Source organism: Equus quagga, chromosome 17 (genome assembly GCF_021613505.1).
Source record: "Equus quagga isolate Etosha38 chromosome 17, UCLA_HA_Equagga_1.0, whole genome shotgun sequence".
NCBI classification, from domain to species: domain Eukaryota; kingdom Metazoa; phylum Chordata; class Mammalia; order Perissodactyla; family Equidae; genus Equus; species Equus quagga.
The window spans coordinates 45995967-46023492 of record NC_060283.1 but is presented as its reverse complement, the minus strand read 5'-3'; the positions used below and the strand labels follow the sequence as shown (position 1 = coordinate 46023492).

The following is a 27526-nucleotide window of genomic DNA, read 5'->3' as shown; positions in this document are numbered from 1 at the left end:
TGTATTGAGCCCAAAACAAAAGTTCCTGGTCATATATGAGATTAGTAAGTGCAAGTGGTAGAATAAAGCATGCTCAAATTGTATGCTTCGGTCTTTGCATATTCATCAAACCTTTAAATTAAACACGACGAGCTAAAGAAATGTCTTAAGCAGAGCGAGATAATTGGGAACTGTGTCATTTCTTTTACCATTTTTGTTACCCAACTTATACAATGCGCAAAGTGCTAAGCAACACTACAAAACACATTTACATCAACACTGAAGGCCTGGGGAAATGAAATCCAACAATTTTATTTTAATGAGCTGTATTTTCTAAATTTTTGTTTTATTTTTTTCCTGTTTTCATACAGTATTGAAAACAAAACGCGGCACATTCACATTTTTCCGAGGAGCTGTAAAGATGATCTCTACAGGGTTAAACGTTGTAAAGCCTGAAGCTCAATCAACTGATGGTGAAAACTCTCAAAGGGAGTAAAGGCTGGATCTGAATGGTCTAGAACATGTACTGTAATTTAATAGAAGAGATGGTCGTCTTAATATTGAATGATTTAAAAGAACTTCCCAGTCCATGCGAAGAGTACAGTCCAAGAATAAATCAAATTTCTGAGCGCATTTTATGCTACATATGTGTATACTTTGCGATCCTCAGGTGTTCGTGCCAAATATTCTCTCTCAATAAGTCCTTCAATACGTTTCTTAATAACAACTGGACTTGGTAAGAATCGAGCCTTCAACTGTTGAGTTACCTAAAAGGGAAGGTGAGAAAATTAATTCCTACCAGAAAACTTAAAACATATAGCATTTCCATACAAACACACAGAAATTATCATCTCTGAATCCAACTGATGTGTCATTTTAAGACTCAGATTAAACTTCGGTAATTTGATTACCAAAGTTAAAAATAGAAAATTAAAGGGGACTGGCCCCGTGGCCGAGTGGTTAGGTTCGCGCGCTCCGCTGCAGGCGGCCCAGTGTTTCGTTGGTGTGAATCCTGGGCGCGGACATGCACTGCTCATCACACCACGCTGAGGCGGCATCCCACATGCCACAACTAGAAGGACCCACAACGAAGAATACACAACTATGTACCGGGGGGCTTTGGGGAGAAAGGAAAAAATAAAATCTTTAAAAAAATAAAATAAAATAAATAAAAAATAGAAAATTAAAAAAGGCTTTATTTGAAAACATAACGTATGGTTAGAACATACATCCTCACATCAGACTGCGAGCGTTAAGGTGTAGTTGAATCAGTTGGAATATATTAATATGAATGTACACCACTCTACAGTTTAACCATTTTGACGCTATAATCTACTGACTTCTGGGTTACTCTCCCAACTCACAGAATTGGGGTAGCACAAATTCCCTAAGTTTACGTTTAAGAGCACAGACTCTGGGCTGGGACTGCGTGGATTCAAAGCCCAGCTCTCCCACTTATTAGCTCTAGGACCCAGGGAAAGCTACTGAGCCTCATGCGGTGCTGTGCATATTAAATGAGTTAACAGATGTGATGCTTTAGAATAATGCCTGGTCCACAGAAATGCTCTTATTATTCTTTCCTCCAACTTCTGTTAGGATTCCAGGTATTGTGATATCAGTAATAATAAAACTATAAATAATAGAAATAAAAAAATAAAAATAAAAGTCGAAGTCTGACTATGCACTACATAGCAGTCATTTTGTATATATTAATTTATTTAATGCTCTTAACCCTGTGAAGTAGGTTATCTCATTTTACCAATGAGGAAAATAAGCCACAGAGGAAAAGTGACATGAACACGGAGTAAACAGAGTGAGCACTTAGAGATGAGAATCTAAACCTTTCTGCCTCAACGTCCATGCTTTTCCCACTAATCCACCTGCCTCTCTTGCAGATCATCCATCCATCAGCCAGTTTTTCTTTTATTCCTGTTGGATCAGTTCATTTCTTGAGGCCACAACGGACTGATAATTTTTTGAAATCTGAAACCTCAGCCCTTCACTCTCCAACTAAAATCTAGCACCCTCCTAGTAGGATCACTCCACTGTCAACTAACTCGTTCTCAACCCGCTGAGACCTCTCTGCCCCTCTGCCCCTTTCTTCTAAGCTGTAACTGACTTATGACCACACCTCCTTCTTGACAGGGTCTAGAGTGCATACAAGGCCGCTTCTGCTGCACCCTCACCAGGACGCTCAACGCCCTCACTCCTTTGGTTCGAATCCATCAACAGCCACTCTACATTTATGTTATCGTTCAAAATGTGCTCCTCAGCTCCTTGCTGAATAAAGTTATAGTTTTCACACCTTTTGTATAGACCAGAAGTCAACAAACTAGAGCCCAGTGCTTGTTTTCTAAAAATCCCTACTGGGACACAGCCATACTCATTTGTCATCTATGGCTGTCTTCATGCTACAACTGGCCATTAAAAAAAGACAAAGTTTGGGGTCAGCCCTGGTGACCTAGTGGTTAAGTTTGGCATGCTTCGCTTCAGTGGCCCAGGGTTTGGTTCCCCAGGCACAGACCTACAGCAAGTCTGTTAGTGGCCATGCTGTGCTGGTGGCCCACATACTAAAACACAGAGGAAGACTGGCACAGATGTTAGCTCAGAGCAAATCTTCCTTAGAAAAAAAAAAAAAGAAGTCTGCCTATCTCTGGTATAGACTGATAATACCAATTTATAGTATTAGAGTTCAATAAGTTGCTGAACACTGTAACCTCACGTCCTGTTTTACATAGGGAAAGAGGCCATTTCAGTTTGAAATTCCTCAAGCTCCCACCACCTTACATATATACATTTATGCACACTTCTATCCATCCTTGGTTAGCACACACCCTGTACCCTGCCCTGGGCTCCCAGGAAGAGACATATTCAGTAACACCCCTGTTAACACATCTACCACTGTGTTCTCTATATAATCCTCTCGCCTTTCCTCTTCTAGACTTTAGTAAACCAATTACCCTCTTCTCCCATATATATTTTTTTCTTTTTCTTTTTTGCTGAGGAAGATGAGCTCTGAACTAACATCTGTTGCCAATCTTCCTTTTTGTGTGTGTGCTTAAGGAAGATTAACCCTGAGCTAACATCTGTGCCAATGTTCCTCCATTTTATATGTGGCATGGTGCCACAGGATGGCCGAGGAGTAGTGTAGGTCTGTGCCCAAGAACTGAACTTACAAACCTGGGCTGCCAAAGCAGAGCACACTGAACTTAACCACTATGCCACAGGGCTGGCCCCTTGTCCCATTTTTTTCCCCTTTTGTTTTTAAGCATTTCTTCCTTATCCTTAGGATATAAACATGCTGAATATCTTCCATCGAGAAAAGCAAAATCCAGAACCCCTCAACTCACAACTTAATCCTCTACTAGTATTGCTCTCTCTGCCCTTCCCAAGAGCCAAGATCTCAAAGGACAAGCCACTCAACAGTTTCACTTCCATTTACTTCTCAAGGCACTGTCATTCAATGTTCACTCTTATCAGTCCAATGAAAATGTCTGGGGAAACAAACCAGCCACTTAACTGCAAATATGTCTTAAGTGTTTATTTGATTTGTTTTTTTCCCGATTTCTGAAATTACTGACCAGTCACTCCTAATAATTTTCCTCCTTTACCATGTGACATAAAGTCAACTGGTAGAGAATGGTATTAACTGACATGTGGAACACAGCAGCACACTGCCCCTCCCTTTACGGTTAAAGGGACTGATTCCTGACCAGCCATTCAAGCCAGAAACCCCAGAGTGATCCTCAACTCCTCTCTCCCATTTCCCAAGATCAGTCAATAAACCCTGTCAATCCTACTTCTTGCCTGTCTTCATTCAGCTCTCCATCCTCCACGAATACTTCATTCAGCCCTAATGATCTCTCACTACTTCAATGGCCTCTCACCAGGTCTTCCTCTCCTTAGTTTCTTACTTTGTGATACGTAAGCACTCAATAAGTGGTAACAGTTACCAACATTTAGAAATAAAGGTAGTTTTTTACGCAAAAGTATTAAATACCAGCGAAAATTTTTTCTTTATTCTTCATGTGATAATATTCTATTTTTATTTCATTACAAACATATTAGTTCTTAAATTGTGCAGATATTTTGACATATTGCTATGTTTAATTATCAAGTGCCATGCTTTTCATAATGTGTTATCTCATTACAGTTTCCTAATTTTAAAATTATATTTTAAATCAATTGAATACAATACTCCCCTAAATTTAAACTGTTAACGTTATTCTGCTTTTTCTACATTAATCCAGTCTTGAAGTGTCCTCACCTCTGCTACTAACACGTTGTGCTGCATCTTCTTTCTAGATTTCATTATCCGCACTATAGCAGCTTCTATCTCATGTTTTCTGTCGTCATCTACTTTCTGCCTTGTTTCTTTCCTTTCTGGGTCAGATTCACCTTGTTTGGCAGCAACTAAAAGAGAAATAAAGAGAATTTACCATGTAGTTACCATGTAATTTCAAATGTAATGAAAGACTGTGGTTTATAAATAAATTTCATATAATTTAGTATTATCCACAGAGAAAAAACAATTTCAACCCAAGTATAAACATATACCTATTAATTAAACATTCAAAAAGTGCCTAATTTAATCTTTACTTTAATAAGTATTTAAAAAATTCTAAATTATTCCTTTTTAAATATTAGGAATTTAATTTTATAGAGATAATAAAACCAATTTTACTTTTATAGAATACATTGATTCCTTTCCTGGAAGAAAAATGAGAGCTGGAGTACCTTCAGTAGTAAAATTATCAGTAAATAAATTTTCATTGTTTGTGACTTCCAGAGGTCAACTAGCATTTTACTGCCATGACTCCAAGTTAAACATCACCAAAAGTATCTCAGGAGAACACCTGATGTCTTACTAACTCAAAATGTGGCTGTAATCTCTAAGGCTTTAAGAGAAGGAAGGAGTATGTACTGCCAAGATTTAGTTATCTCATAATCAAAAAGTATCACTAGAATGTCAAAGGAACCCCAAACAATTAAGTAATTCATTTGCAGCTCTCCCCAATTATCTAAAGATTTCTTGTCATATATCCTATTAATTTTTCATGTCACGATCTCATTACCACTAATGCAGACTATATTCCAATCTTAGGAAAAGTCTTACTCTCTTATTCCCTATGGTCTTCAAGCAACTGCTAAGGGATTAAATACAGAAGGCCTTTTCTCCTACAACTTTGCTGTAATTGAAGTAGCAGAGAAAGAAAAGTAGTAACTGATGTTTTGTTTATTTGGTCATCAATAGGAGATAGATATGAAGTTTCTGGAGGTGGAAATTGGAAAATTACAAAGAACCACATGGGACACTCCTCACTCAGGCACGGACACACCTACGAGACAGCAAACTGCACAATTTAAAAGATCATTCTGGTGTGCATATCCATTCAGCTGTCTCTAATTAGAATCCCTCAGTTAAGGATTCTGTATTCAGTGTCATTTCCCAAGTTAAAGATAATCAATAATCTTAACAAAAAAAGACTACACTTAGATTAAAAGGGTCCACTATGAAAGAATAATGCTCTTCCTCAAAAAAGTCAATGTCATTAAAAAAAAAGGACAGAGGCACTAGGTTAGATTAAATAGAACTAAAGGGACATAAAAGTCAGTGTAATGTCGAAATCTTGATTGAATCTTTGCCTAAAAGTAAGGCATGAAAGGCATTTTTGAGACAACTGCAGACATGCAAATATGGGTGGTGTATAGATGTATGGAATTATTAGTTTTCTTGCATGTGATACACTATTACAATTATGTGAGAAAATGTCTTATTCTAAGGAGACAGAGGTATGCTGAAGTATTCAGGGGGTAAGTGTTACGATGTTTGCAAATTAATTTAAAATGCTGTGGCAAATATATACATATATGGAGGAGAGAAGGAAGGAGGAGAGAAGGAAGGCAGGGACAAGGGCGCCTGAGCAAATGTGGCAAAATTTTAATGACTCGTAAACACAGGTGATGGCTATACTGATGTCCATTATAGTGTTTTTCACCTTATGTGGATTTGAAAATATTTAAAATAAAAAGTTAGAGGAAAAATAGAAATTTTTAAACAATCTATTTGGTTCATTTAGATTTGGTCACCTAAATAGGGATACTTCAAGATAAATGAGAAGACAGTGGTGATACACACTGAATTACGATGTTTTTAAAAGTGTGAGGGCAGGAGCTCACTCCCTGAGCCTAGTACACAACACTTTGTACTTAGGAAGAGCACACAACAGAGGTGTCTGCTTGTCTAAGTGGGTACATATGTATCTAGCTTATTGGGGTGGGGGGTTGGGGGAAGTGGTGGGGAAGACTGTCAACTATGGAAATTGCTGTGAATTACAATGAATCTCATTCTTTTCAAAGGTTTCGTTCTTCAAGTAATACTTTTAACTTCTTTGCTTGACCTTTATTTACTGACGATAGTAAAAGCAGAATAAATAGGCAATATCAGAGTCTCTGAGTATTTGATTATGAGCCTGAGTACTTTCTAAAACAGGTAAACATGTATTTTGACAACTTAAGAAAACCTACATGGTCACAATACTTATCCCCAGCGAGAAAATTTTAACTAATACAAATTATCAGTAAGAACCAACGTAACCTAGGTACCACTCCAAAATGAAAAAAATCATTTCATTACAGAATTTTATAGCCCAAAAATACCTTAGGAGATCAATCTAGTCAAATTCTTCATCATATATAACTATATTCCTATTCTAATCAGATCTAAAATACTATAAACACACATTTAACACCAAAAATTAAAAATCTATGAACAGAAGACCATTTTTTATATAATAATAACAATAATATCTGACAATATTATTGCCATACATGACGGGCTGTGAGATTACAAAAAGACTCGCTTATTTAGGGTAAAGTAGAGTGAGGCTCAATAATTCAGATATAGATTACATACCATACATTTTCCTCCAAATCTAGGATACAAACAAGTCCTGAAATCCAAAATCCGTATCTGCCCAAAACTATAAAATTATATGCCTTGCACCAGGGGAAAAAAGATATTTTATTCCATGACTCGTAACACAGTTCTGTCTTACTTTTAAAATATATCTGTGTCCCCAAGACATGGGGGCCAATTTTGGTGATGAAGATATAGTGCTACAGTTTGCGACTAGTGGACAAAGTCGTCAAGGCCAGTAACAGAGATACCACCCTGCTTCGCAAGGCATCCACAAACAATCAGGGTCAGAAAGGAAAACAATATGTATACAAAGTTCTTGAATCAGCGTACTTTGGCAATCAATTGTGTATTTAGCATTAAAATAATTTTAAGGAGACTATTTTTTATTAATGTATAATATAAATACAATTTTTTTAAATCAGAAAATTGAAGTCATTTAAAAAATTTACCTTATTTTAAAATCCCAGAGAGATCATTTAATATATAATTTAATAGATATAATTATGTCTAGATAGCATGCTAGACACATGAGCTCTAATGGATGAATTAGTACTGGGAAGCTCACCTAACACTAGTTTTGAAACCAGTTGGCCAACTCCGTTCGAGTTTTAAACATCCACAAAGATGGAGTGCCTTTTCCCCCCTTAAATACACAGAAGAAAGACATCTTACATTATGTTAAATATACAATAAATAGGATGCTCATTATCAACTTAAAAATAAAGCCATACTAAAAACTATTGACAAGAGGGTCATTTTCATGTTTTTAAGTTAGAGAGATAATATGGGTTTTATGGTTTTGAAATTTTAAAAATATGTATCAAAACATAAACAGCTGCATCTGAAGATCAAACTTTAGATAGATAACTCCCAATTTTGAGAAATCTGTAAATCAGTTTTAAAAATAAATGTCCACTAATAGTTTAACTCAACCAGTTAAAAACAATTATTTTATAAGTACTACCATGTTCAAAAGTTGTATTTCACTGGTCAGAAACCATACGGAAATAAGTACCTTGTTCACATTATGAATTACTTTTTTAAAGGCTTACTGTACTTAGATTCAACTGTATTTTGACGGGAACATCTATCAATAAAAGCTGCTTTATTTCTTAAGCCTCTGTGTCATGCAGCAGCAGAAAAGCATTATAATATAGAAAGCCAACAGATAAGAATTTTTTTTTTAAGAGAAAAAAATATAATTTTTTGAAGAGGAAACACCTAATTCCAGATACCTGTCTGAATCTTGACTCTGTGCAGTTTGGACGTGAACTGGTCGTTGACGGTGAACACGTGGCCGTTCTCAATCTCCTTGGACTTGGGCTCTTTGGTGAGGACCCGCTGCGTGGGCTTCCCGCAGGCGAGGGACTGCAGGGCTCTAACAAGCTCTCTTTCGGGGATGTCTGTCTCTTGTTGAATTTCCTGAAATTTCATCAGATTGATATAATCACACTTTTTGAAAGATTAAAGTAGATTAATTAGTAAGTAAAACTGACCAAGCAGTAAAGTTATTCCATTAAAGAAACTATTCATAACAAAGAATTCTCTGATTATCACTAAAACCTCACTTATTTGAACAAACTAGAGAAAAATGTTATTCAAATTACAAAATATTAAAGACACACATACTTTTTTGTTTTAGGACATAGAGGCCTAGTCTAAAAATGTCATCCAGCAGAAATTATTAGGGACTTGTGTTACTATTTAGGTAAAAATAAAGTGTTAACCGACATATGATTCCTAATTTTAGAAATACTCCACAATCTTCCCTCCAAGGTTACCCACGCTATGCTTGCTTAGCAACTTCTTTCACAGAACGAAGCAAAGAAAGCCTGAGCTGAGGCCTCCTATCACACAATCAAAATTTACAACCAAGTTGACCACATTTACCGCTAGTAGGACCAAATGGAAAAAAAAAAAATTAAATACCTGGTAATTAATACTAAACATGAAAAGCAATTAAGAAATCTGTATGGTATGAATCAAATGCAATACTGGGGGGGGGGAAGCAGTTCGGAAATGAATGAATGTATAATTTTTTAATTTATTATACTCCTCTCATGTCAATGGGACACGTATATGATTTAGTCCCTACACTTCTACAGCGATGTACGATGCAACAAGTCTTCACGTTAGGATACACTGCTTTGATTCAACATACAAAGCTGTTTCTTTCTCAAAAGCAGCTCAGGAAGAATGGGCATGAGCATGGTGATATTCAGATTCTGCAACTGATCTGGAGAAAGTCATTCTCTCTTTCACAAGAGTCTCAACAAGAGTTTAGGTTTTTCTAAAGGACTGTCAGGTAAGTGAGGATTGGGAAAAATGTGAATTTTAGTGATGACAACACACATTCCTTTGCTTCAAACGATCTCTGCTTATGTCTCCCTACTTTAGACATCTCAAAACTATAAATGTTAGTCCCAGCAAACTAAATAGCTGCTATCAATTAATAGAACGTTGTCTGTAACTATCTGCATGCTAAAAATGACTTATTTACATATCTTATTGTTTAATCATAGTCAAAGAATCAGAAATATCTTCTCAGGTAAATTTTACAATTACAGATCATTCCTAGAGGTAACTATTACAATTCAATATGAATCCTTCTACGCTTTTTCCTATAAATCTACATATACACACACATGAATACAAATACACACATTTACATGCACGTACATAAACATGCCCAGCTATACACTAGTATTAGTGGTAAACATAAATGGGATCACACTTTAGGAATTCTGCTATTAATTCCTTAGAGATTTTCCATCTTAGCATACACAGATTAAAGCTACAGAGAATTCCACAGTAGTGTTCTATTACAATATGAATGGAGACAGATTACATGCAATTTTGTAATGGAACATGATTTCTGTCTTGAGCACAAAAGCCAAGTTTTCTGAAGCAACTTTCTAGAAATGCACTTCCTTCATCACACTTGTAAAAATTTTCTATTTGACAGATACTGGCAAACTGCCTTTCATTTTAACTATTTAACTTCACAACAGTCTATGAATATCCATTCTCTCTATCCTCAACACACATTTTTTTTCTTTTGCCCATCTGTTGGGCTGAAGATGGTATCGCATTATTTTAATTTGTACTTCCGTGACCAATAGGAGGAAAAAAACATTTTTTTATGTTTATAAGATATCGGTGACTTTTCTTCTGTGCTTTTTGTGTAATCATACTCCTTCCACGTATTTCTATTCAATTCTTTTTGTACTGATTTATTGGTGATCTTTATATATTATGGTTTCAATTCTCTTACATGTGAATAATTTCTCTTGATGTCTTTATCTTTTCTCTTTTAACTTATGAAATTTCACCATATAGATATTTTATTAGTTTTTATGTGGTTAAATCTATCAGTCTTTGCCTTTGTGGTTTATGAACAGGCTTGAAAAAAAGCCCTTTCTCATATCAATCTTATCAAAATACTGTTTTCTTCTACTATTTTTATACATTTGTGCTTACATCTAACTTGAATTTGATTTTGTATTAGATATGATGTATGGAACTAAAGTCCCCTAATACTCTCCTCCCATTCCCACAAATGAAGAAGCAAGTATTTTAATTCAGTTTGGTTAGAAATGGCAAATTTATCATATCCCAAATATCTCTTTTTATATTTATCTGTTTCTGGATTCTATTTTGTTCAAATGAGCTATTTGTCCATACATGTTAAAAATAATTTTAGTTTTAAGGTATGTTTTGGTATTAGGACAAATTCCTTCCCCTCTTTCTGGGCTTTCCCACCCCAAAACCTGTCCTTCAAAAAATAGTTTTGCCTGGGGCCAGCTTGGTGGCACAGTGGTTAAGCTTGCATGTTCCACTTTGGTGGCCTGGGGTTCACCGGTTCAGATCCCGGGTGCGGACATGGCACCGCTCATCAAGCCATGCTGTGGCAGCTGTCCCACATACAAAGTAGAGGAAGGTAGGCATGGATGTTAAGCTCAGGACCAGTCTTCCTCAGGAGAAAAGAGGGGGACTGGCAGCAGACGTTAGCTCAGGGCTAATCTTCCTCAAAAAAAAAAAAAAAAAGAGTTTTGCCTAATCTTGTGCAATTTTCATTCCAGATGAATTTTGGGATCACGTTCTCAAGTTTCAGAGAAAACCAACCTTTTGCAGATGTTAACTGGGATTTCACTGAATTTATAGGTGACCAAAAAAATAACTTCTCAAGTGCACATGGAACATTCTCAAAGATAAACCACATGTTGGGAAACAAAGTAAGCCTCAATAAATTTAAGAAGACTGAAATCATATCAAATATCTTTTCTGACCAAAATGCTATGAAACCAGAAATCAACTACAAGAACAAGGCTGGGAAAGTCACAGATATGTGGAGACTAAGCAACATGCTACAGAACTGCTGAATAATGAAGACATCAAAGGAGAAATCAAAAAGTACCAAGAGACAACTAAAAATGAAAGACAACATACTCAAACAATGGGATACAGCAAAAGTGGTACTAAGAGGGAAATTTATAGCAATACAGGCCTACCGCAACAAACAAGAAAAATCTCAAACAAGTTTACTCTATACTTAAAAGAATTAGAAGAACAAACAAAGCCCAGTCAGTAGAAGAAGGGAATAATAAAAATCAGAGCAGAAATAAATGAAATAGAAACAAAAAAATAGTAGAAAGGATCAATGAAACTAAGAGCTGATTCTTTGAGAAGACAGACAAAATTGACAAAGCCTTAGCCAGATTCACTAAGACAAAAAGAGAGAAGGCCCAAATAAATAAAATCAGCAATGAAAGAGGAGAAATTACAATAGACACCACAGAAATACAAGGGATTATAAGAGAATACTATGAAAAGTTATACACCAACAAACTGGATAACCTAGAAGAAATGGATAAATTCTTAGAATTATACAACCTCCCAAAACTGAATCAAGAAGAAACAGATAATCTGAATAGACCAATCACAAGCAAAGAGATTGAAACAGTATCAAAAACCTCACAAAAACCAAAAAGTCCAGGATCAGATGGCTTCTCTAGTGAATTTTACCAAACATTCAAAGAAGATTTAACTTCTATCCTTCTCAAACTCTTCTAAAAAATTAAAGGGGACAGGACTCTTCCTAACTCATTTTACAAGGCCAACAATACCCTGATACCAAAACAAGACAAGGACAACACAAAAAAGTTAAATTACAGGCCAATATTGCTGATGAACACAGACGTAAAAATCTTCAACAAAACGCTAGCAAATCAAATACAACAATACATTAAAAGGCTCATAAACTGCAATCACATGGGATTTATTCCAGGGAAGCAGGGATGGTTCAACATCTGCAAATCAATCAATGTGATATACCACATTAACAAAAAGAATAAAAAATCACATGATCATCTCAATAGTCACAGAGAAAGCATTTGATAAGATCCAACATTTATTTATGATAAAAATGCTAAACAAAATGGATATAGAAGGAAAGTACCTCAACATAATAAAGGCCATATATGACAAACCCACAGCCAACAACATACTCAATGGAAAAAAGAACAAAAGTCATTCTTCTGAGAACAGGAACAAGGCAAGGATGCCCACTCTCACCACTCTAATTCAACATAATAGTGGAAGTCTTAGCCAGAGCAATTGAGCAAGAAAAAGAAATAAAAGGGATCCAAATTGGAAAGGAAGACGTGAAACTGTCACTATTTGTGGATGGTATGATTCTATATATAGAAAACCCTAAGGAATCCAGCAAAAAATCAGTTGCATTTCTCTACACTAATAATAAACTAGCAGAAAGAGAAATCATAACACAATTCCATTTACAATTGCGACAAAAAGAATAATACCCCCAGGAATAAATGTAACCAAGCAAGTGAAAGACCTAAACACTGAAAACTGTAAGACATTACTGAAAGAAATCAAAGAAGGCAGGAAGAAATGGAAAGATATTCCATGCTCATGAATTGGAATCAACATAGTTAAAATGTCCATATTACCTAAAGCAATCTGCAGATTCAATAACAATCTCAATCAGAATCCCAAAGACATTCTTCATGGAAATAGATCAAAAAATCCTAAAATTTATAAAGAACAATAAAAGATCTCAAACAGTCAAAACAGTCCTCAGAAGAAAGGACAAAGTTGGAGGTACCAAACTCCGTGAATTCAAATTATACTCTAAAGCTATAGTAATCAAAACAGCATGGTATTGGCAGAAAAACAGAAACACAGATCAATGGAACAGAACTGAGAGCCCAGAAATAAAACCACACATCTAAAGACAGCTACACTGCTGGGAGGGCATACACTGCTGGGAGGGCAAAAAAGGGGCACACATGTATGGCGACGGATAAAAACTAGACTATTGGTGGTGAACATGATGCAATCTATACAGAAGTTGAAATATAAAAATGTACACTTGAAATTTACACAATGTCAAAAGCCAATATGACTCCTTTATAAGATACGTAGTCTTCCTCTTCAGGTTGCATTTAGCCTTTCATATTCTTTTGCTTTTACTGCCTTTTTGGAGTAAGTCTTCTACCTTTCTTGTTATAATGATTCCTAGGCAGATTATGATTCTTATTAAAATACCCCTTTCCTCATGTCATTTTCTCATTAATTCTGATTCATAGAAAAGTTGATTTTTCAATGGAACTCTTCTCAAAGAACGGTTTCTCAGTTATTACCATAGTTGACCATCATATTGTCTACAAATTTTGTCAACTCTTCGTATTCATAAATTTCACTCCTTTTTCTTTCCTTGGTGCGTTAGTTTAGGACCTGCAGAACAAGGCTGAGCAGTAGGAGGAAAGGCAGGTATCCTCACTTCTTCCTAACTTTAATGGGAAGGTGTCCAATATTTTATGCTAACTATTGCTTGCTTAGGGTTCTCATTTGATACACCTTACGACATTAAGGGCCTTTCATTCTATTCTTAGGCAGCTAAGAGTTTCCAACCTTGGAAATAAGGAAGAGAGGCTGACTTTTATCATATGCTTTTTGTACATCTGTAGAGATCATGAATTGATTTTCTCCTTGAAATGGTGTCTAGCAATACAGCAAGTGCTCAGTTAATTTTAGTAGTACTATAAAATCTCAATAACTATATGTTAACTATATGTTAAATTCCTCTTTTGTATTCCAAGGATAAATCTTATTTGGACACACTGGATTATTCTTTCAAAAGATTGCTGAATATGACTTGTTAATATTTTATTTAAGACTTGTGTATTTATGTTAAATAACTATAGTTTTTTTCCTTGTTCAGTTTTATTAATAAAGTTATATCACCCTCAGTTATTTCCCAAGAGCAATATTTGTGTTTTGCTTTCTGAGTTCACAGTTCTCTGTCCAGCTTTCAATTTAATTTGCTAATTGTGTTACTCTCATCTTCTATAGCTGCCCCTTTTTTATTGTCTGGTCAGTCAGTACATCTGTGAGGGATTTCTGTGATTGTGGAATTGTCTATTTCTCCTTGTACTCCCAACCATTTTCCCTTTTATATTGTGAAGTTTTGTTATTAATGATTGCTGTAACTGCTTGATAAAATACTAATTATCACTGCTGTTTAATGTTTTCTTCTATTTAAATTCTACTGTCTGACATTAATTTTGCCACTGTCCACAATTAGTCTTTTATATTTCAGACTCATTCTCAGAAAATTTTAAAAAGTATAAAGAACATTCAGAAAATACATGTCTTAATAAACATCTATAACCTCTTTTAAAAACTAAATGCGGGATACTAAAATCCAAGGTATAGATTACCACTGTACATATTTCCTGATTTTAGCTGTTCTAAATTAAAATACGGACTTCTATTCATTCAAAAAACATATAAAAAAGAGGGAAAAGCCTCAGCAGTCAGACCATTATGGACTAAATGTGACATTACAAATAAATGTCACCTTTTGTAGGCAGTTTCCAAGATGGGGTGCAATGATCCATGTGTTTTAACCTGTGTAGTCCCCTCAGTAAAACAGGGCTGACTTGGGTGACCAATAAAATAAGGAAGTGACAGTACGTGACTTCCAAAGGTAGGTCATAAAGGCACTGCAGGATATGTTAATAAACTAATACATCATCTTATTGAACTCATAAAGAAAGAATATTCAAAGATAAAAGATCAGCTTCCTTTAAAACTCTTAAAGTTCAATACTTTTAACTATCTCCTCTAACCGGTGGAGATGATTTCCGTTAAAGAGTTGGATAATAAAACTCATGCAGCAGACTACAGCAAATACATGGCGTGAGTCAAGACAAACTTCGCGTGCCTTCTCACAATGTCCCCAGTCGGAGACAAGCAGGCAGAAGGCTTTGGAGTCACACGAATGGCATTCTACAAGAGCCATTTATGCTCAGGCTTCTGGTTTGTGACAGCTAAAATGTGAAATATCAGAGGAATTTTCTACTTAATTTTACCCTCTACTTAATAAGCATTCACTAGCATCAGTGACCCCAAGTCAGCTGGGAAAGGGAAAAGCAAGCTTGAACCACTAAAATTACTAGCAATTCTAATAATTATTTTAGAAAATGAATTCATGTTTTTGTTTATCCTGTTATTTTTGCCAGCTCTTTATAAACTAGGACTGTGAAAGCCAACTCTAGCACTTATGAAGTAGCTTATTTTGCTTAAAATACATTATCTATCCATGAGAGCTGCAGAATAAAACACCCAAGCCATTAGAGATAATTTAATTCCACCTCTGTCAGAAAGGTTTACAATGTCTGAGTAAGGTATTCAGTACTTGCTTAACCCATATTCTTGGAACTAATCACATGTAACTTACGCTTGAAAATTAAGATTATTCCCTGGGTAAAATACACCTGGAAATACGTAAGAGCAAAAATCCAATATAATGGATTAATTACATCTATCACATACATGGAAGTATGGAGATAAGTATTAAAATAGGCCTGGAATTTAATCTTGCTCTTAATTTCAAACTTAAAACTTACTTCTTCCTATGTTCACCTACGTCTAAAACTGGCATAAGGATAGACATTGAAATCAAAGAAAGAGATTCGAGAGTACAGAAAGAGACCCACATACATATTGTGATTTGATTTTCTTTAAAAAGGTCCTGAGGTAATTCAAAGGGAAAAGAATGGTGCATTTGACAAATGATGCTGGAATAAACAAATGATTATCTGTGTGTGGGGGAAAATAATTCTTAATCCTTATCTCTAACCATACAAAAAAATTAACTTGAAATTGATCATAGACCTAAATGTAAAAGCTATTACTATAATAACTGCTTAGACGAAAACACAGAAGAACATCTTTGCAATCTCAGGGTAGCCAATTATTTCTTAGATGGTATCAAAAGCATAAACCATAAAAGGAAAAAATTGGCAACTGGACCTTGTCCATATTTAAAAAATCCTGCTCTTCAAAGCATACCATTAAGAAAATGAAGAAGGCAAATGACAGAATGTGAGAAAATATTCACAGCACATAGATTTGACAAAGGATTTGTATCCAGAATTCATAAAGAGCTTTTAAACAACTCAATAAAGCTATGAACAGACCCCTCAACAGACAAGACATCTAAGTGGCATATGAACACACAAAAGATGCTCAGCATCATTAGTCATCAAGAAAGACAAGTTAAATCCACAATGAGCTACAATTGCCCACCAGCTAAAATGGCTAAAATTAAAAAGACTAACAGTACAAAATTTTGGAGAGGATGTGGAGCAAGAGGAACTCTCCTATACTGCGGGCAGAAATGTAAAATGGTACAATCACTTTAGGACACAGTTTGACGGTTTCTTAAAAAGTTACACTATAGGTCTATTCCTAACAGCCCAAACCTGATAACAACCCAAAGGCCCGTCCACAGCTGAATGGATAAAGAAAACACAGTAGAGCCATATAATAGATAACCATTCAGCAAATAATAACTCTAAAGGTTACTCAAATAAGAAATAGTCAAGTAACAGGTGAGAAGGAGAAATAACACAATTGGCTAAAATTTATATAACGAAACCATACCTCAAACGTGTATTTTTCTCTATTATTAAAGAGCATTAATATGGTCATCTGGAAAGTGGAGACTTGCAATATGTGCTTCCGTGTATTAGAGCCAGTTACTTGTGCCCCTCCAACACCAACTTCAGATCCATCTTCCTGTTTCATTTTTTAAAAAATATAAACAAGATATAATTACTGGTAACTTTAACAGTATGTTTAAGAAATAAGCCCTGTGATGTCCAACCCCCCCCCCTTAACAAAACCACATAACTTATTCCTATATAAAAAGGAAACGTCATTTTAAAAAAGTGTTGTGTGTATGTGTGTGTACACACATAGGCACATACACAAAGTCTTTATTGAGGACTTTTTTTTCCATTGTAAATAATTTTTAATGTATCTGGGCAAGTAATGAATCAATAATTCTTTATATTTACAGCCAAAATTATTTTAACAGTACACAATGGGATAATAATGGACTTATAAGACATCATTGCCATTATACCACTACCAAAAGTGGTAGAGTTAGTTTCTTTGTGAGTGGTCTGCTCACAGTAAGAGCTCAAAGAATTCCACAGGATGGGGGAAAACCCTCTGCCATCCTTAGAGCCTGTTTCTGCGCTGCAATTTATGAAGTACAAAGCAGAAATTTAAGTCCTCAATAATTAACATATGAACTATGTTTTTAAAACCTTGCGAACTGTTTAATAAAACTTCAAAAAATAACATGATTTTTTAGTAAAAAACCTCTCCTTTAAAACAAAAACAAACAGTAATTAAAAGCTGAGTTCTTTAGTATCCCTGAACTTCCCACTTACACTTAAATATATAATAGCGTCGAACATTATTCAACTAAACAAACTGTAAGGAATATTTCCCATTTCAATTAAATATAAAAATTAAAGTGTAAGCATTTTCAATAGTATTAAAAGAACACTTCGGTGTTACAGTGACTTCCCATATGAAACTAGTAAGATTCTAATTAAAATATAGAATAAGATTGTTATTTGCTGCCTAGATGACAACTTAGGCATTTTTCTTTAATGTTTTTCTGGAAGCTTTCTATTATTTTTCTATTTTAAGGCAAATGACTCTGATTTAGACCAAGCAATGAAAGTAAACTATTACTCTAAACCTCACGATTTTAGATATAAAAAAGCAATTACTTTTTTTAAATGAAGGCAATTCACTAGTGTATTGCTAATTTCTTAAATAATCACTTTAGTAACACTTGGTACATCTCATAAAACTCAAGTGTTAACTTTCCTGGTTTTGGTTTATTGGAAATAAGGATTATAGGAGACTGAGAATTTTGAAAAGGGACTCATGGCTTTGAATGCCCTCAAATCAACTTACATTTTATTATTTTATGTAATACTGTCTCAAGTCTAATCTTAAAAATAAAATGTGTAATTGTCTTATTATTTATTCCTTAAGAAAGTCTACTGGTATAGTCTTAGCATTGTCAAATGAAGTTAGCAACTGAGGGAACAGAAAAAAAAACAAATCAAAGCCAAAGTTTCCCCCTTTTTAATATTTGAAACACATAGGGAAATAAGAGAAATATATGATTTACCCAGGTCAACAAAAATCACAAATCAGTTCTATACACTAATTTTAAGTTACTTAATATAAATATGTTCAAACTATCAATATTTACCTTTTTAACTGGCCCATAAAAGGTGGCATTGAGATCTGCAGAACCCATGTGATGCTGGAGTGTGAGCTGGCGACCACTGTGTTTGGCTAAGTAAAACCTGTAGCAAATCAAACCAGGTTTTAGAGAACCATACAATTTACATATTTGAAATTATAAACTACAGGATAACAACTTTAACAAACACATATGTAATGGAGACTTTAAAAGCTAAAGGAAACCTTAGAAATCAAGTTCAGTGCCAATTTTTTACAGAATAGGAAACAAAATAAAGGAGGTGAATTGAAGAGACAGGGAGACAGCAAGAAAAAGACAGACCTAAGTAACTTAGCTAGAAGTTATTAAATGATAAAGGTAGTAAGTGAAACAGTACATTTTGCCCCTGGCCTGCTGCTCAGCCACTGCTGTTCATAAGACTACCTTTCTCTACAGAAACCCAAAAATCAACTTGCCCTAAGCAGTGGAAGACACCAACAACACAAAACATACTCCTAACCATGCACCAGTGCTGAAAAAAGGACAGTTAAGAAAACATTCCTCTGAACAGAGTTTATGCTACTCATTGAAAGCATAAAGGATGAATTCTGCTTTTGAACATGAGGTAAAAAAAAAGAGTGTACTGATCCTTAATCAGGGACACTATTAATGTTCAAATTTATTTCAAATTTGGATAATTACGTGTACTTAGAAATACAAAGTGTGATCTACACTTACCTTCTGAATATCTCAAACGCATGTCTCGGTGCTGGTGGGATGTTGCACTTTGGTGTGGCTGACTGAGTGGGCCAATATCCTGTCGTGAGCACCCGGACGGTGAGATCGACACCACCTAAAGATACCTGTGTCAAAAAGAAAGAAGTGGTCCCCTCAAATTAACGAGGATTTGTTATCCGTTCTGTATAGACACTGTGGTAGAGTTCGCAAAGTAGTTAGGTCCATGTCAAACATCTAGCAAACAAAAGATATCTTCTTAACGATTAGATCCATCCAGTGTTTTCCAAATTTCAATTATCCTGGCAAACACTTATAATTATTGCTTAAGATGACTTTAAAATACTGACCAAAGGACAGTGCTCAGCTTTTGAACAAAGTCTTACTAGTGTCATCGAGAAGTGCAATGTTGTGGTCCTTAAGTTTTTTTAGACAAAATATCGAGGGGTCACACCAGTATCACTTTAGAGAAAATTCTAGGACAGCATCTTTCATCTCAGCTTTTAAATATTTTTACCACCTTAATGTACAAACAACATATTTCTCATATCCTATTTACGTTTCAACGACACTGACCAAAACTTTGATGTTTTCACATGCAGTTCACATTCTAACAACCTTGGCACAGGACGCTGCAGATTCATTACATAAGGGAGGTGCTCTCTAAGGGTCTGTATGGTGGATGGCTACCTCTACAAAATATACTATTAAAATCACCATTAGAGATTTTACTTTTTTTAAATGAATTGAAATTTTAAGAAAATAACAATCAAGCACATCAACAGGAAGTCTTAAGGGTGAAATATTATCTTTATTAAGAGAGGTTCCATGGCGTAATGGCTGGCACTCTGGACTCTGAAGTATTATCTTTATTACTGATATTCAGCTTGCTCTGAACCATTATTCCATTTTTATCTAACCCTGATGATTTAGTGATACAGATTTTTAAAAGGGAAGGATGAGTTTATAAATATCAAGAAGTATCCCACACTCAAATTACTTCACAAATATCTACTGAATGATTACTTCGTTTTAAAGAAATTGAAACGAGAAATCCTTTTTTTTTTTTTTGAGGAAGATTAGCCCTGAGCTAACTAGTGCCAATCCTCCTCTTTCTGCTGAGGAAGAATGGCCCTGAGCTAACATCCATGCCCATCTTCCTCTACTTTTTATATGTGGGACGCCTACCACAGCATGGCCTTTGCCAAGCGGTGCCATGTCTGCACCCGGGATCCGAACCGGCGAACCCCAGCCTGCCGAGCAGCAGAACGTGCACACTTAACTGCTGCACCACCAGGCCAGCCCCGAAAGCAGAAATCTTTGATGACGGCACAGGAGACATGATCAAAGCAGAGACTCTTGGATAATGAACGGAGGAGGGCAAACAACTTTCTGTACGTTGGCAAGTGCATCAGGGGCACAACTTGGTTCAACCCACCCAAGACAGTAAAGTCTGTGACCTCTTCTCCCATACAAAGATCTTGATCCCTAAATCTTCGAGTCTTTCCTCAAAATGTCATTTTCTTAAAGAAGGTCTTACCTGACCACTCTTCCTGCTACAAATCTCCTCTGTATCTCCTATCACCAGCTAAGGTGCTACGTGTTTACTTAGCTTGCTCATCATCTGTCTCTCAGATTGGAATAGAAGCTCCATCACGGCAGGGATTTTGGTCTATTCCATTCTTTGCTGTGCACTCAGTGCCTAGAACCATGCTTGGCACAGAAAGCACTGAATGAATTATTTGTTAAATGGGAGGAAAAACAAGGACCTCAAAGAGCTATTACTCTAGTGGTTTGTGTCTTTGCTTCCTAGCTATCTTAGTTATATTTTGAGCCATTCAGCTTACAGTCAAGTACCACATAACATTTCAGTCAACAATGAACTGCACATACAACAGCAGTCACATAAGATTAGCGTACCATACAGCCTAGGTGTGTAGTAGGCTATACCATCTAGGTTTGTGTTAAGTACACTCTATGATGTTCACACGAGGAAATCACCTAATGATGCATTTCTCAGAACATACACCTGTGGCTATGCAATGCATGACTGTATATTCAAAGACAGCACATGACGGTGGCAAGTACTCAGAGACAGAGGTATCAGAAAAGTCTGTCAGGATGTGATACGATTTGTTGATATATACAAACAGAAATACGATAGCAAGAAGGTTTTCCTGCCCCTGTCCCATTTTAAAAACAAAAAACACAGGAGAAAATGGACAAATACTTACGTTTCCTTCAGGATAATAAATAAGATTTATCTAAATAAAATATACCATAAGGATTATTACAATTTTAAGAAAGTACTTGTTATATGACTTCTGAAAGTAAATGGAAGTGCCACTCTCTTGGTATATTTCAACAGGCTAAGAATCTTTAAGAAAGTTGCAGAGATTCATCTGCCTGAAAACCGGTGGTATTTTAAAGGGCTCAAAGATTCAGAAAGCTCAAGATTTGTTTTGATTACTCCGTCAATTTTCATCAAATCTTTCTAACGTAGCTTAACGCTTAGGAGACTTGAAGCTCAAGGTCTTTGGCACAAATAACTATAAAAAAGCCAATAATTGCATGCAAATAACAGCCTTAAAGTAGAAGCTGCAATTGGATTAGCAGATACATAACTGAGCATCTTGATAAGTACTCTACTTATTATAGTTAACAAATTATTAAACAAATATTCTACCACAGAGTGCAGCATATATCTGCATAATCAGGATGAAAGACTGGAAAATTCACAAACTTTCTAACAACAGAAAATAACAAAGGCAAACAGAATCTGATGAAATCACCATATTGCACAAATTACCCTCCCCCCTTTCTAAATGAAAAATTGCAACATAGTGGTCAAGACTAAAGATTGGAATTTTCTTATCAAAAGGCCTTCAACTATCACAGACAAGGTAATCAGACACTTAAGAAAATAGTAAGGGTGCTGAACCCCTCCAGGAACATTCTCTTACAAATGGTTTCAACGCAGGATTTATTCAAGCCAGGTAATTTCCCTATAGCTTTCAATATGTGTAAGATGAGTGGAAGAAAAAACATTATCTCACATGAAAATATAATCATATTAACGTATCAGACAGAATGAAGTGCAAATCCCTAAACAATCTAAAAAAGAAAAAAGCTTTCTAGGATAATCGCATTATTCAGTTTCTGCCCACTCAAATTTCTACTGATTACAAACAGACATATCTTTCCTGTTCTCTGTCCTTCTCCACTGTAAACATTATGAGACAAATCACACAACTAATTACAACAGAGAGGGACCAGAAGTCCGAGTCAGAATGCCTTAATATATATAAATGTCTATTTCTAAAGAATTAAGTATTTTCACATATTTGTTTGTGATGATACTGTGGGACAAGTAGAAGTGATGATCCCATATTTAAATATCGAAGGAAAGATCCTAAAATTTTTTAATGGTTGTAACATGTCTTAGTTAAAATGTGGTATATGGTCACTTCAGAGAGAAAACTTTTAAAGAAAAAAATCGAACTTCTCTAAACTTACAATTGAGATAAAGTTGAAAAATAGTTAAAAAAAAAAAGGGGGAGGGAGGGGGAGAACAAAATTCTGAACTTCACAGAACTCTGAAGCTGTGCAAGTTGCAGCTCACTGCCTTCTCGGAGTCACAATACAAAACCATATTTATAATACACTAGTGTCAGTGTTCTATACTCAGTTCACTCCTCACCAACCCCGAGGATGTCAGACCCCTTCATGATCTTACAGATGGGAATGAGATTACAGGGGTATAGGAAGCTCAGGTAATGATTCCAAGATAGCACAATCCTGGGGTAAAGTGAAAGAGTACTAAAACTCCATAAGCCTGCCTAAGCCCAGTATTCTTTCCACAATCTATAATGGTTCTAACAGCAGAACATTCCATTTACTAAATTTTCAGCACATTCCTTCAAGCAGGGAGGATAAACCAAGTTTTAGAAGAGTAAGAAAACAATATTTTAACACTAATAGTTTAAAGGTTATATGGGGGAAAATAGTTTTTAAAGCTCTCACAGATAACATGTATGTTGTCACTAAGGACACTTAAGGAAACCAGTTATCTGATACATCGATGAAAATGTTCACTACAAAAGACTTCATGTGAATACATATTTGAAAGTAGAAATTAATGGAGAATCTTACCCCAGTAGCCTGAAGATGCTGCCTGAATTCATCCATAGTTGTGTTTGAGATGCTCATATCCCTAAACATTCCTTCCAGTTTTGATGTGAACTGACATCCACATTCAGTCTGTGGAAGAAAAATACAAATATACACAAATGAATGATGAATTTCTCTATGAGAAAACATCCAAAGAAATAAACTCTTCTATGTTACTGCCATCCTTTCTAAATCCTTGCAATAGCTGCTCCATGCCTGTGGGTACCAAACTGTAGTGTCTAAGAATAAGCCAAGGACTTCATTTTAAAACACAAAGTCCCAGACTCTTTCAGAGATTCCAATACACTTCACCCAAGGCAGGCACCAGAACTCTGCGTTTGTAAGAAGCCCTCCGCTGATCTGGGTACAGGCAGTCTACGGTCCACACTCTGAAACAGAACGACACAGCACTATTCTCTTATTGTCTCCCTTGTACTAAGCCTCCCGCAGTCTCCATGAATGTATCCTGTCACACTCAGAGAAATGTCAGCAAACTGTATATTCCAGAACTTGAAAAGATGTAGGCACAGCCTACTCAAAAAAATTCTAACTTTATTCATTTATGGAACTAGATATTTCACATCAGTTAAATTTTCCCAGTCACATGCTGTTGGTGTTCAATCACGTGATAAACATTAGTTAGGTGCACTCCACTCCATCTTATATACGTTACCTTTAACTTGGATATCATATTTTTTTCGGAGTCATCAGAAACACTTTTATTCGTGAGAAGTCTCCGTGCCAAGTGTTGTTTATAATAACGTTCAAATACATCTTTTTCCTGCATAAATCTAAAAAGGACCATTGCTTTATCCAATATTGTTTCTACTTCTTGTTCTGTTAGCTGCAAAATCAATTAAAAGGCAATTTAACAATTGTAAAATTTTAGTTCTGGAAAAATAGCACCACAGTTCATCTACAGTGAAAAACGATACTGTCTGACAACAAACATAACTATCTGGTTGAGATGTGTCAGAAGGAGGGACCCAGTTTGAGGAAGTCCTTCCTACTTCATAGAGCAGCCTAACTTGTACATCCTTATCGAGTGCAGCACCAAGCAGGGGCTGGAGTGGACTTTCGCTCCCTAGGGGGCTCCACTGAAACCGAGGCACAAAGTGATAGACGGCTGCATTAATGGATGGCTGAGAGCAGATGAAATGAAGTTTTATTTCTTCTGGTTTTTGAAAGCTACCATTTACTGAGCGCTGTGCTAAGTGCTTTACATATTTTTTTAACTGACGTCACACTGGTTTATAACATCATATAAATTTCACATGAATATCATTACATTTTAACTTCTCAATAGACTACATTGTACTCATCACCAAAAGTCTAGTTGCCATCTGTCACCATATAAATATGCCCCTTTACCTTCCATCAACCCCTTTCCTCTCTGGTAACCACCAATCTGTTCTCTATATTTATGTGTGTGTATTTGTTTTCTTTATCTTCCACATGAGTGAAATCATACGGTATTTACCTTTCTTATCTGTCTTATTTTGCTTAGCATAATACCCTCAAGGTCCAGCCACTAAAACGAGATTTTAATCACAAAAAAGGATATTTTACGATGCCTCTGCATAATATTTAGGCAGAAATTTATAGAGCTGAAATACAGATGTTTTCACATAAGCTCATTCAAAATCTAAATTGTGCAAACAGAAAGGTGATAACTTGTTATAACTCAAATAGTAAAAAGGCCCCTTGCCTTATCTTTTAAATAAGGGCAGGATGATATTGTGGCAGGTTGTATTTAACTTATATTAAAGCATAGAAGACTGAACGGATGCGCCTTTTCTGCGCCCTTCGTGATCTTCCCCTTGTTTCTTTGTTAGAGCTACCCGTGAAACCTGTGGCCATTTGTTGCTTTTCCCTTTTGTCTCACAAATTCCAAGATGAAGTAAAAAAGAACAATTTGTGTGTGATCACAATATGCCTAGCTTGATTTTCCATGCTGTGGTGAACTTCTAGGATCCCATATGCAATAAAAGGTTGAAAGTGAGCTTCAACATACGCTTTCAAACTATTTTCTGACAGCCTTCAAATTCTTGGCATCCTGAGTACCGTTTGATATATAACCCCCAGAACTAGAAGAGAGCAAGTAACATTCTGTGCTATGGATAGTTGTTTTCTAGTTCCTTATTATCTCTCTAGCATAGCTAACCCTCACAATCTAAGGACTGCGTGGTTGGTTGTTTTTGATGCCAACTACACATTAAGTGAAATGTCAAAGTACTTTTGAACATTTCAAATACCTTAAACAATCCTTTTCAAAGATCACAGCACACATTAAAGCACGGCAAAGGGCTATGCTTTGTTTTATACCTACAAAATCCCTTAATTTTATATTTTCCTACTTTTATATACAATTTTATAACTACAAATAAAATTTAATGTAGTTTTAAATGCATTAATACTTACCCCTTTGACTCCCTTTTTCAGCTTATCATCAATAAATAATGAGAGGTATTCAGGGGACCTGGAGTTGAGGTTGAGAAAATACTCAAAGTCACCCGCAATAGTTTGTTTAAAGAGCCGATCATTATTGAATGATTCCTGGAGGAAGCGATCAAACCTACTCTTCAGATCCAATAAGCCCTTCCAAAGAAAAACAAAGACATTTAGGATACATTATAATAATTTTTCTATAAACAATACTTACGACCATGTATATTTACCTTAACTTTGCTGGTAATAAATGTGCACATTCAGTGTTAAACTTACAGATTCTTTTTTATTATTTACATGCCTCTATCTAAGCCTGTATTAAAAATGTCAGTGATGACAGAAGTATTCTATCTTCCATTTATGTATTACTCTATTGAAGATGAGCCAAAGAACCTCACTGTTTCTTCCCACCCTCCTCTGTCTTGAGCCTGAGAAAATTAGCTTTAAAAACATACCAAAAAGCTGATTATTTATATTAAAACATGAAAAACTTAAGAGCATAATTTATTTGTAGTATTGCTTGAAAGCAAAACATTTTGAAACAAAAAGTATTTAACTAAAACACTAAACTAGAAAAAGTTATTTTTTCTAACACACCACAGTATATGAACACTACGCCATAAAAAAAGTACAAAGAATAACTTTCATTCTTGAAACTATTTAAACAAGGTCTTCACTAGACAAGTTAATAAATGAAAAAGAAGCAACTGAGTGTAGCTCTCTGATATACATACTTTGCAAAATTCTAAAATAGTTCAGGTAAATACACATATTAATTTACCATTGGGACAATTAAGTCAAAAATATGTAATACACAGCTTAGTAAAAGTGAGCTTCTTAGCACTTGTCAAAATTATCATAAACTTAAAGAGAATCTTCTGTATTTACTTACCTGGATATAGTCAACAGGATTCTTTCCTTCTCCTTCCTCAGAAACAAGGGCTTTACCTTGTTCCCTCAAGTAGGAACTCATACACTCACACATTGTTTTCAAACCATTTGGCACACGACTAAACAACTTGTACATGCAAGCAAGGTCTGCAATCAGAAAGAACACACAAATCAGCCACATTAAAGATTAAGGAAAAACTATGAATCTTTGTTCATGCTAATTTGTGATGCTTAAAACAGCTTATTTCTCCATTACCACAATTTGCTGACCACATGAAAAACTACTTAAAAAACCCCCAGCAAAATAGAAAAAAAGAACAAATTAATAGGCTAGGTTAAAGCCGTTGTTGCAATTTATGAAACACAGCTTTCAGATGTGTTTGAAAGCATGCTTTGAAAGCATCAATAAAACATCTTAGCAAATGTTAGTTTACACAGAAGAGAAGATGTCCAAATAGCATAACAAAGCCACAAAAAATAAAAACTGCAGTTTTGAGTTCCTACATAATTTATCCTACATAACTCTAAGTCAGAACCTAGTAATACTACAAAATGTCTATCAAAAGAGTAACTTCAGGGAGCCGGCCCCGTGGCCAAGTGGTTAAGATCACGCGCTCTGCTCCGGCGGCCCAGGGTTTCGCCAGTTCGGATCCTGGGTGCAGACATGGCGCCACTCATCAGGCCACGCTGAGGCGGCGTCCCACATGCCACAACTAGGAGGACCCACAACTAAAATTACACAACTATGTGCTGGGGGGATTTGGGGAGGGGGGAAAAAAGCAGAAAAAAAAAAA

At 35.6% G+C, this 27526-nt stretch overlaps 1 protein-coding gene across 2 annotated transcripts in view; it reads right to left on the bottom strand.

Annotated features, from left to right (window-relative positions):
• Positions 1-264: 264 nt before the first annotated feature.
• CUL3 (cullin 3) overlaps positions 265-27526 on the bottom strand; it is a 90899-nt gene continuing 63637 nt past the window's right edge. For both annotated transcript variants that reach the window (XM_046643705.1, XM_046643706.1), the window contains 10 exons: positions 26734-26879; positions 25815-25991; positions 24067-24237; positions 23376-23483; positions 19227-19351; positions 18516-18612; positions 16877-17011; positions 8137-8323; positions 4247-4392; positions 265-746 (listed from right to left, as the gene is read on the bottom strand). In XM_046643705.1, the coding sequence (XP_046499661.1) occupies positions 615-746; positions 4247-4392; positions 8137-8323; positions 16877-17011; positions 18516-18612; positions 19227-19351; positions 23376-23483; positions 24067-24237; positions 25815-25991; positions 26734-26879 (1424 nt within the window). In that variant the 3' untranslated portion in view covers positions 265-614. The remainder of the gene's footprint in view (positions 747-4246; positions 4393-8136; positions 8324-16876; positions 17012-18515; positions 18613-19226; positions 19352-23375; positions 23484-24066; positions 24238-25814; positions 25992-26733; positions 26880-27526) is intronic.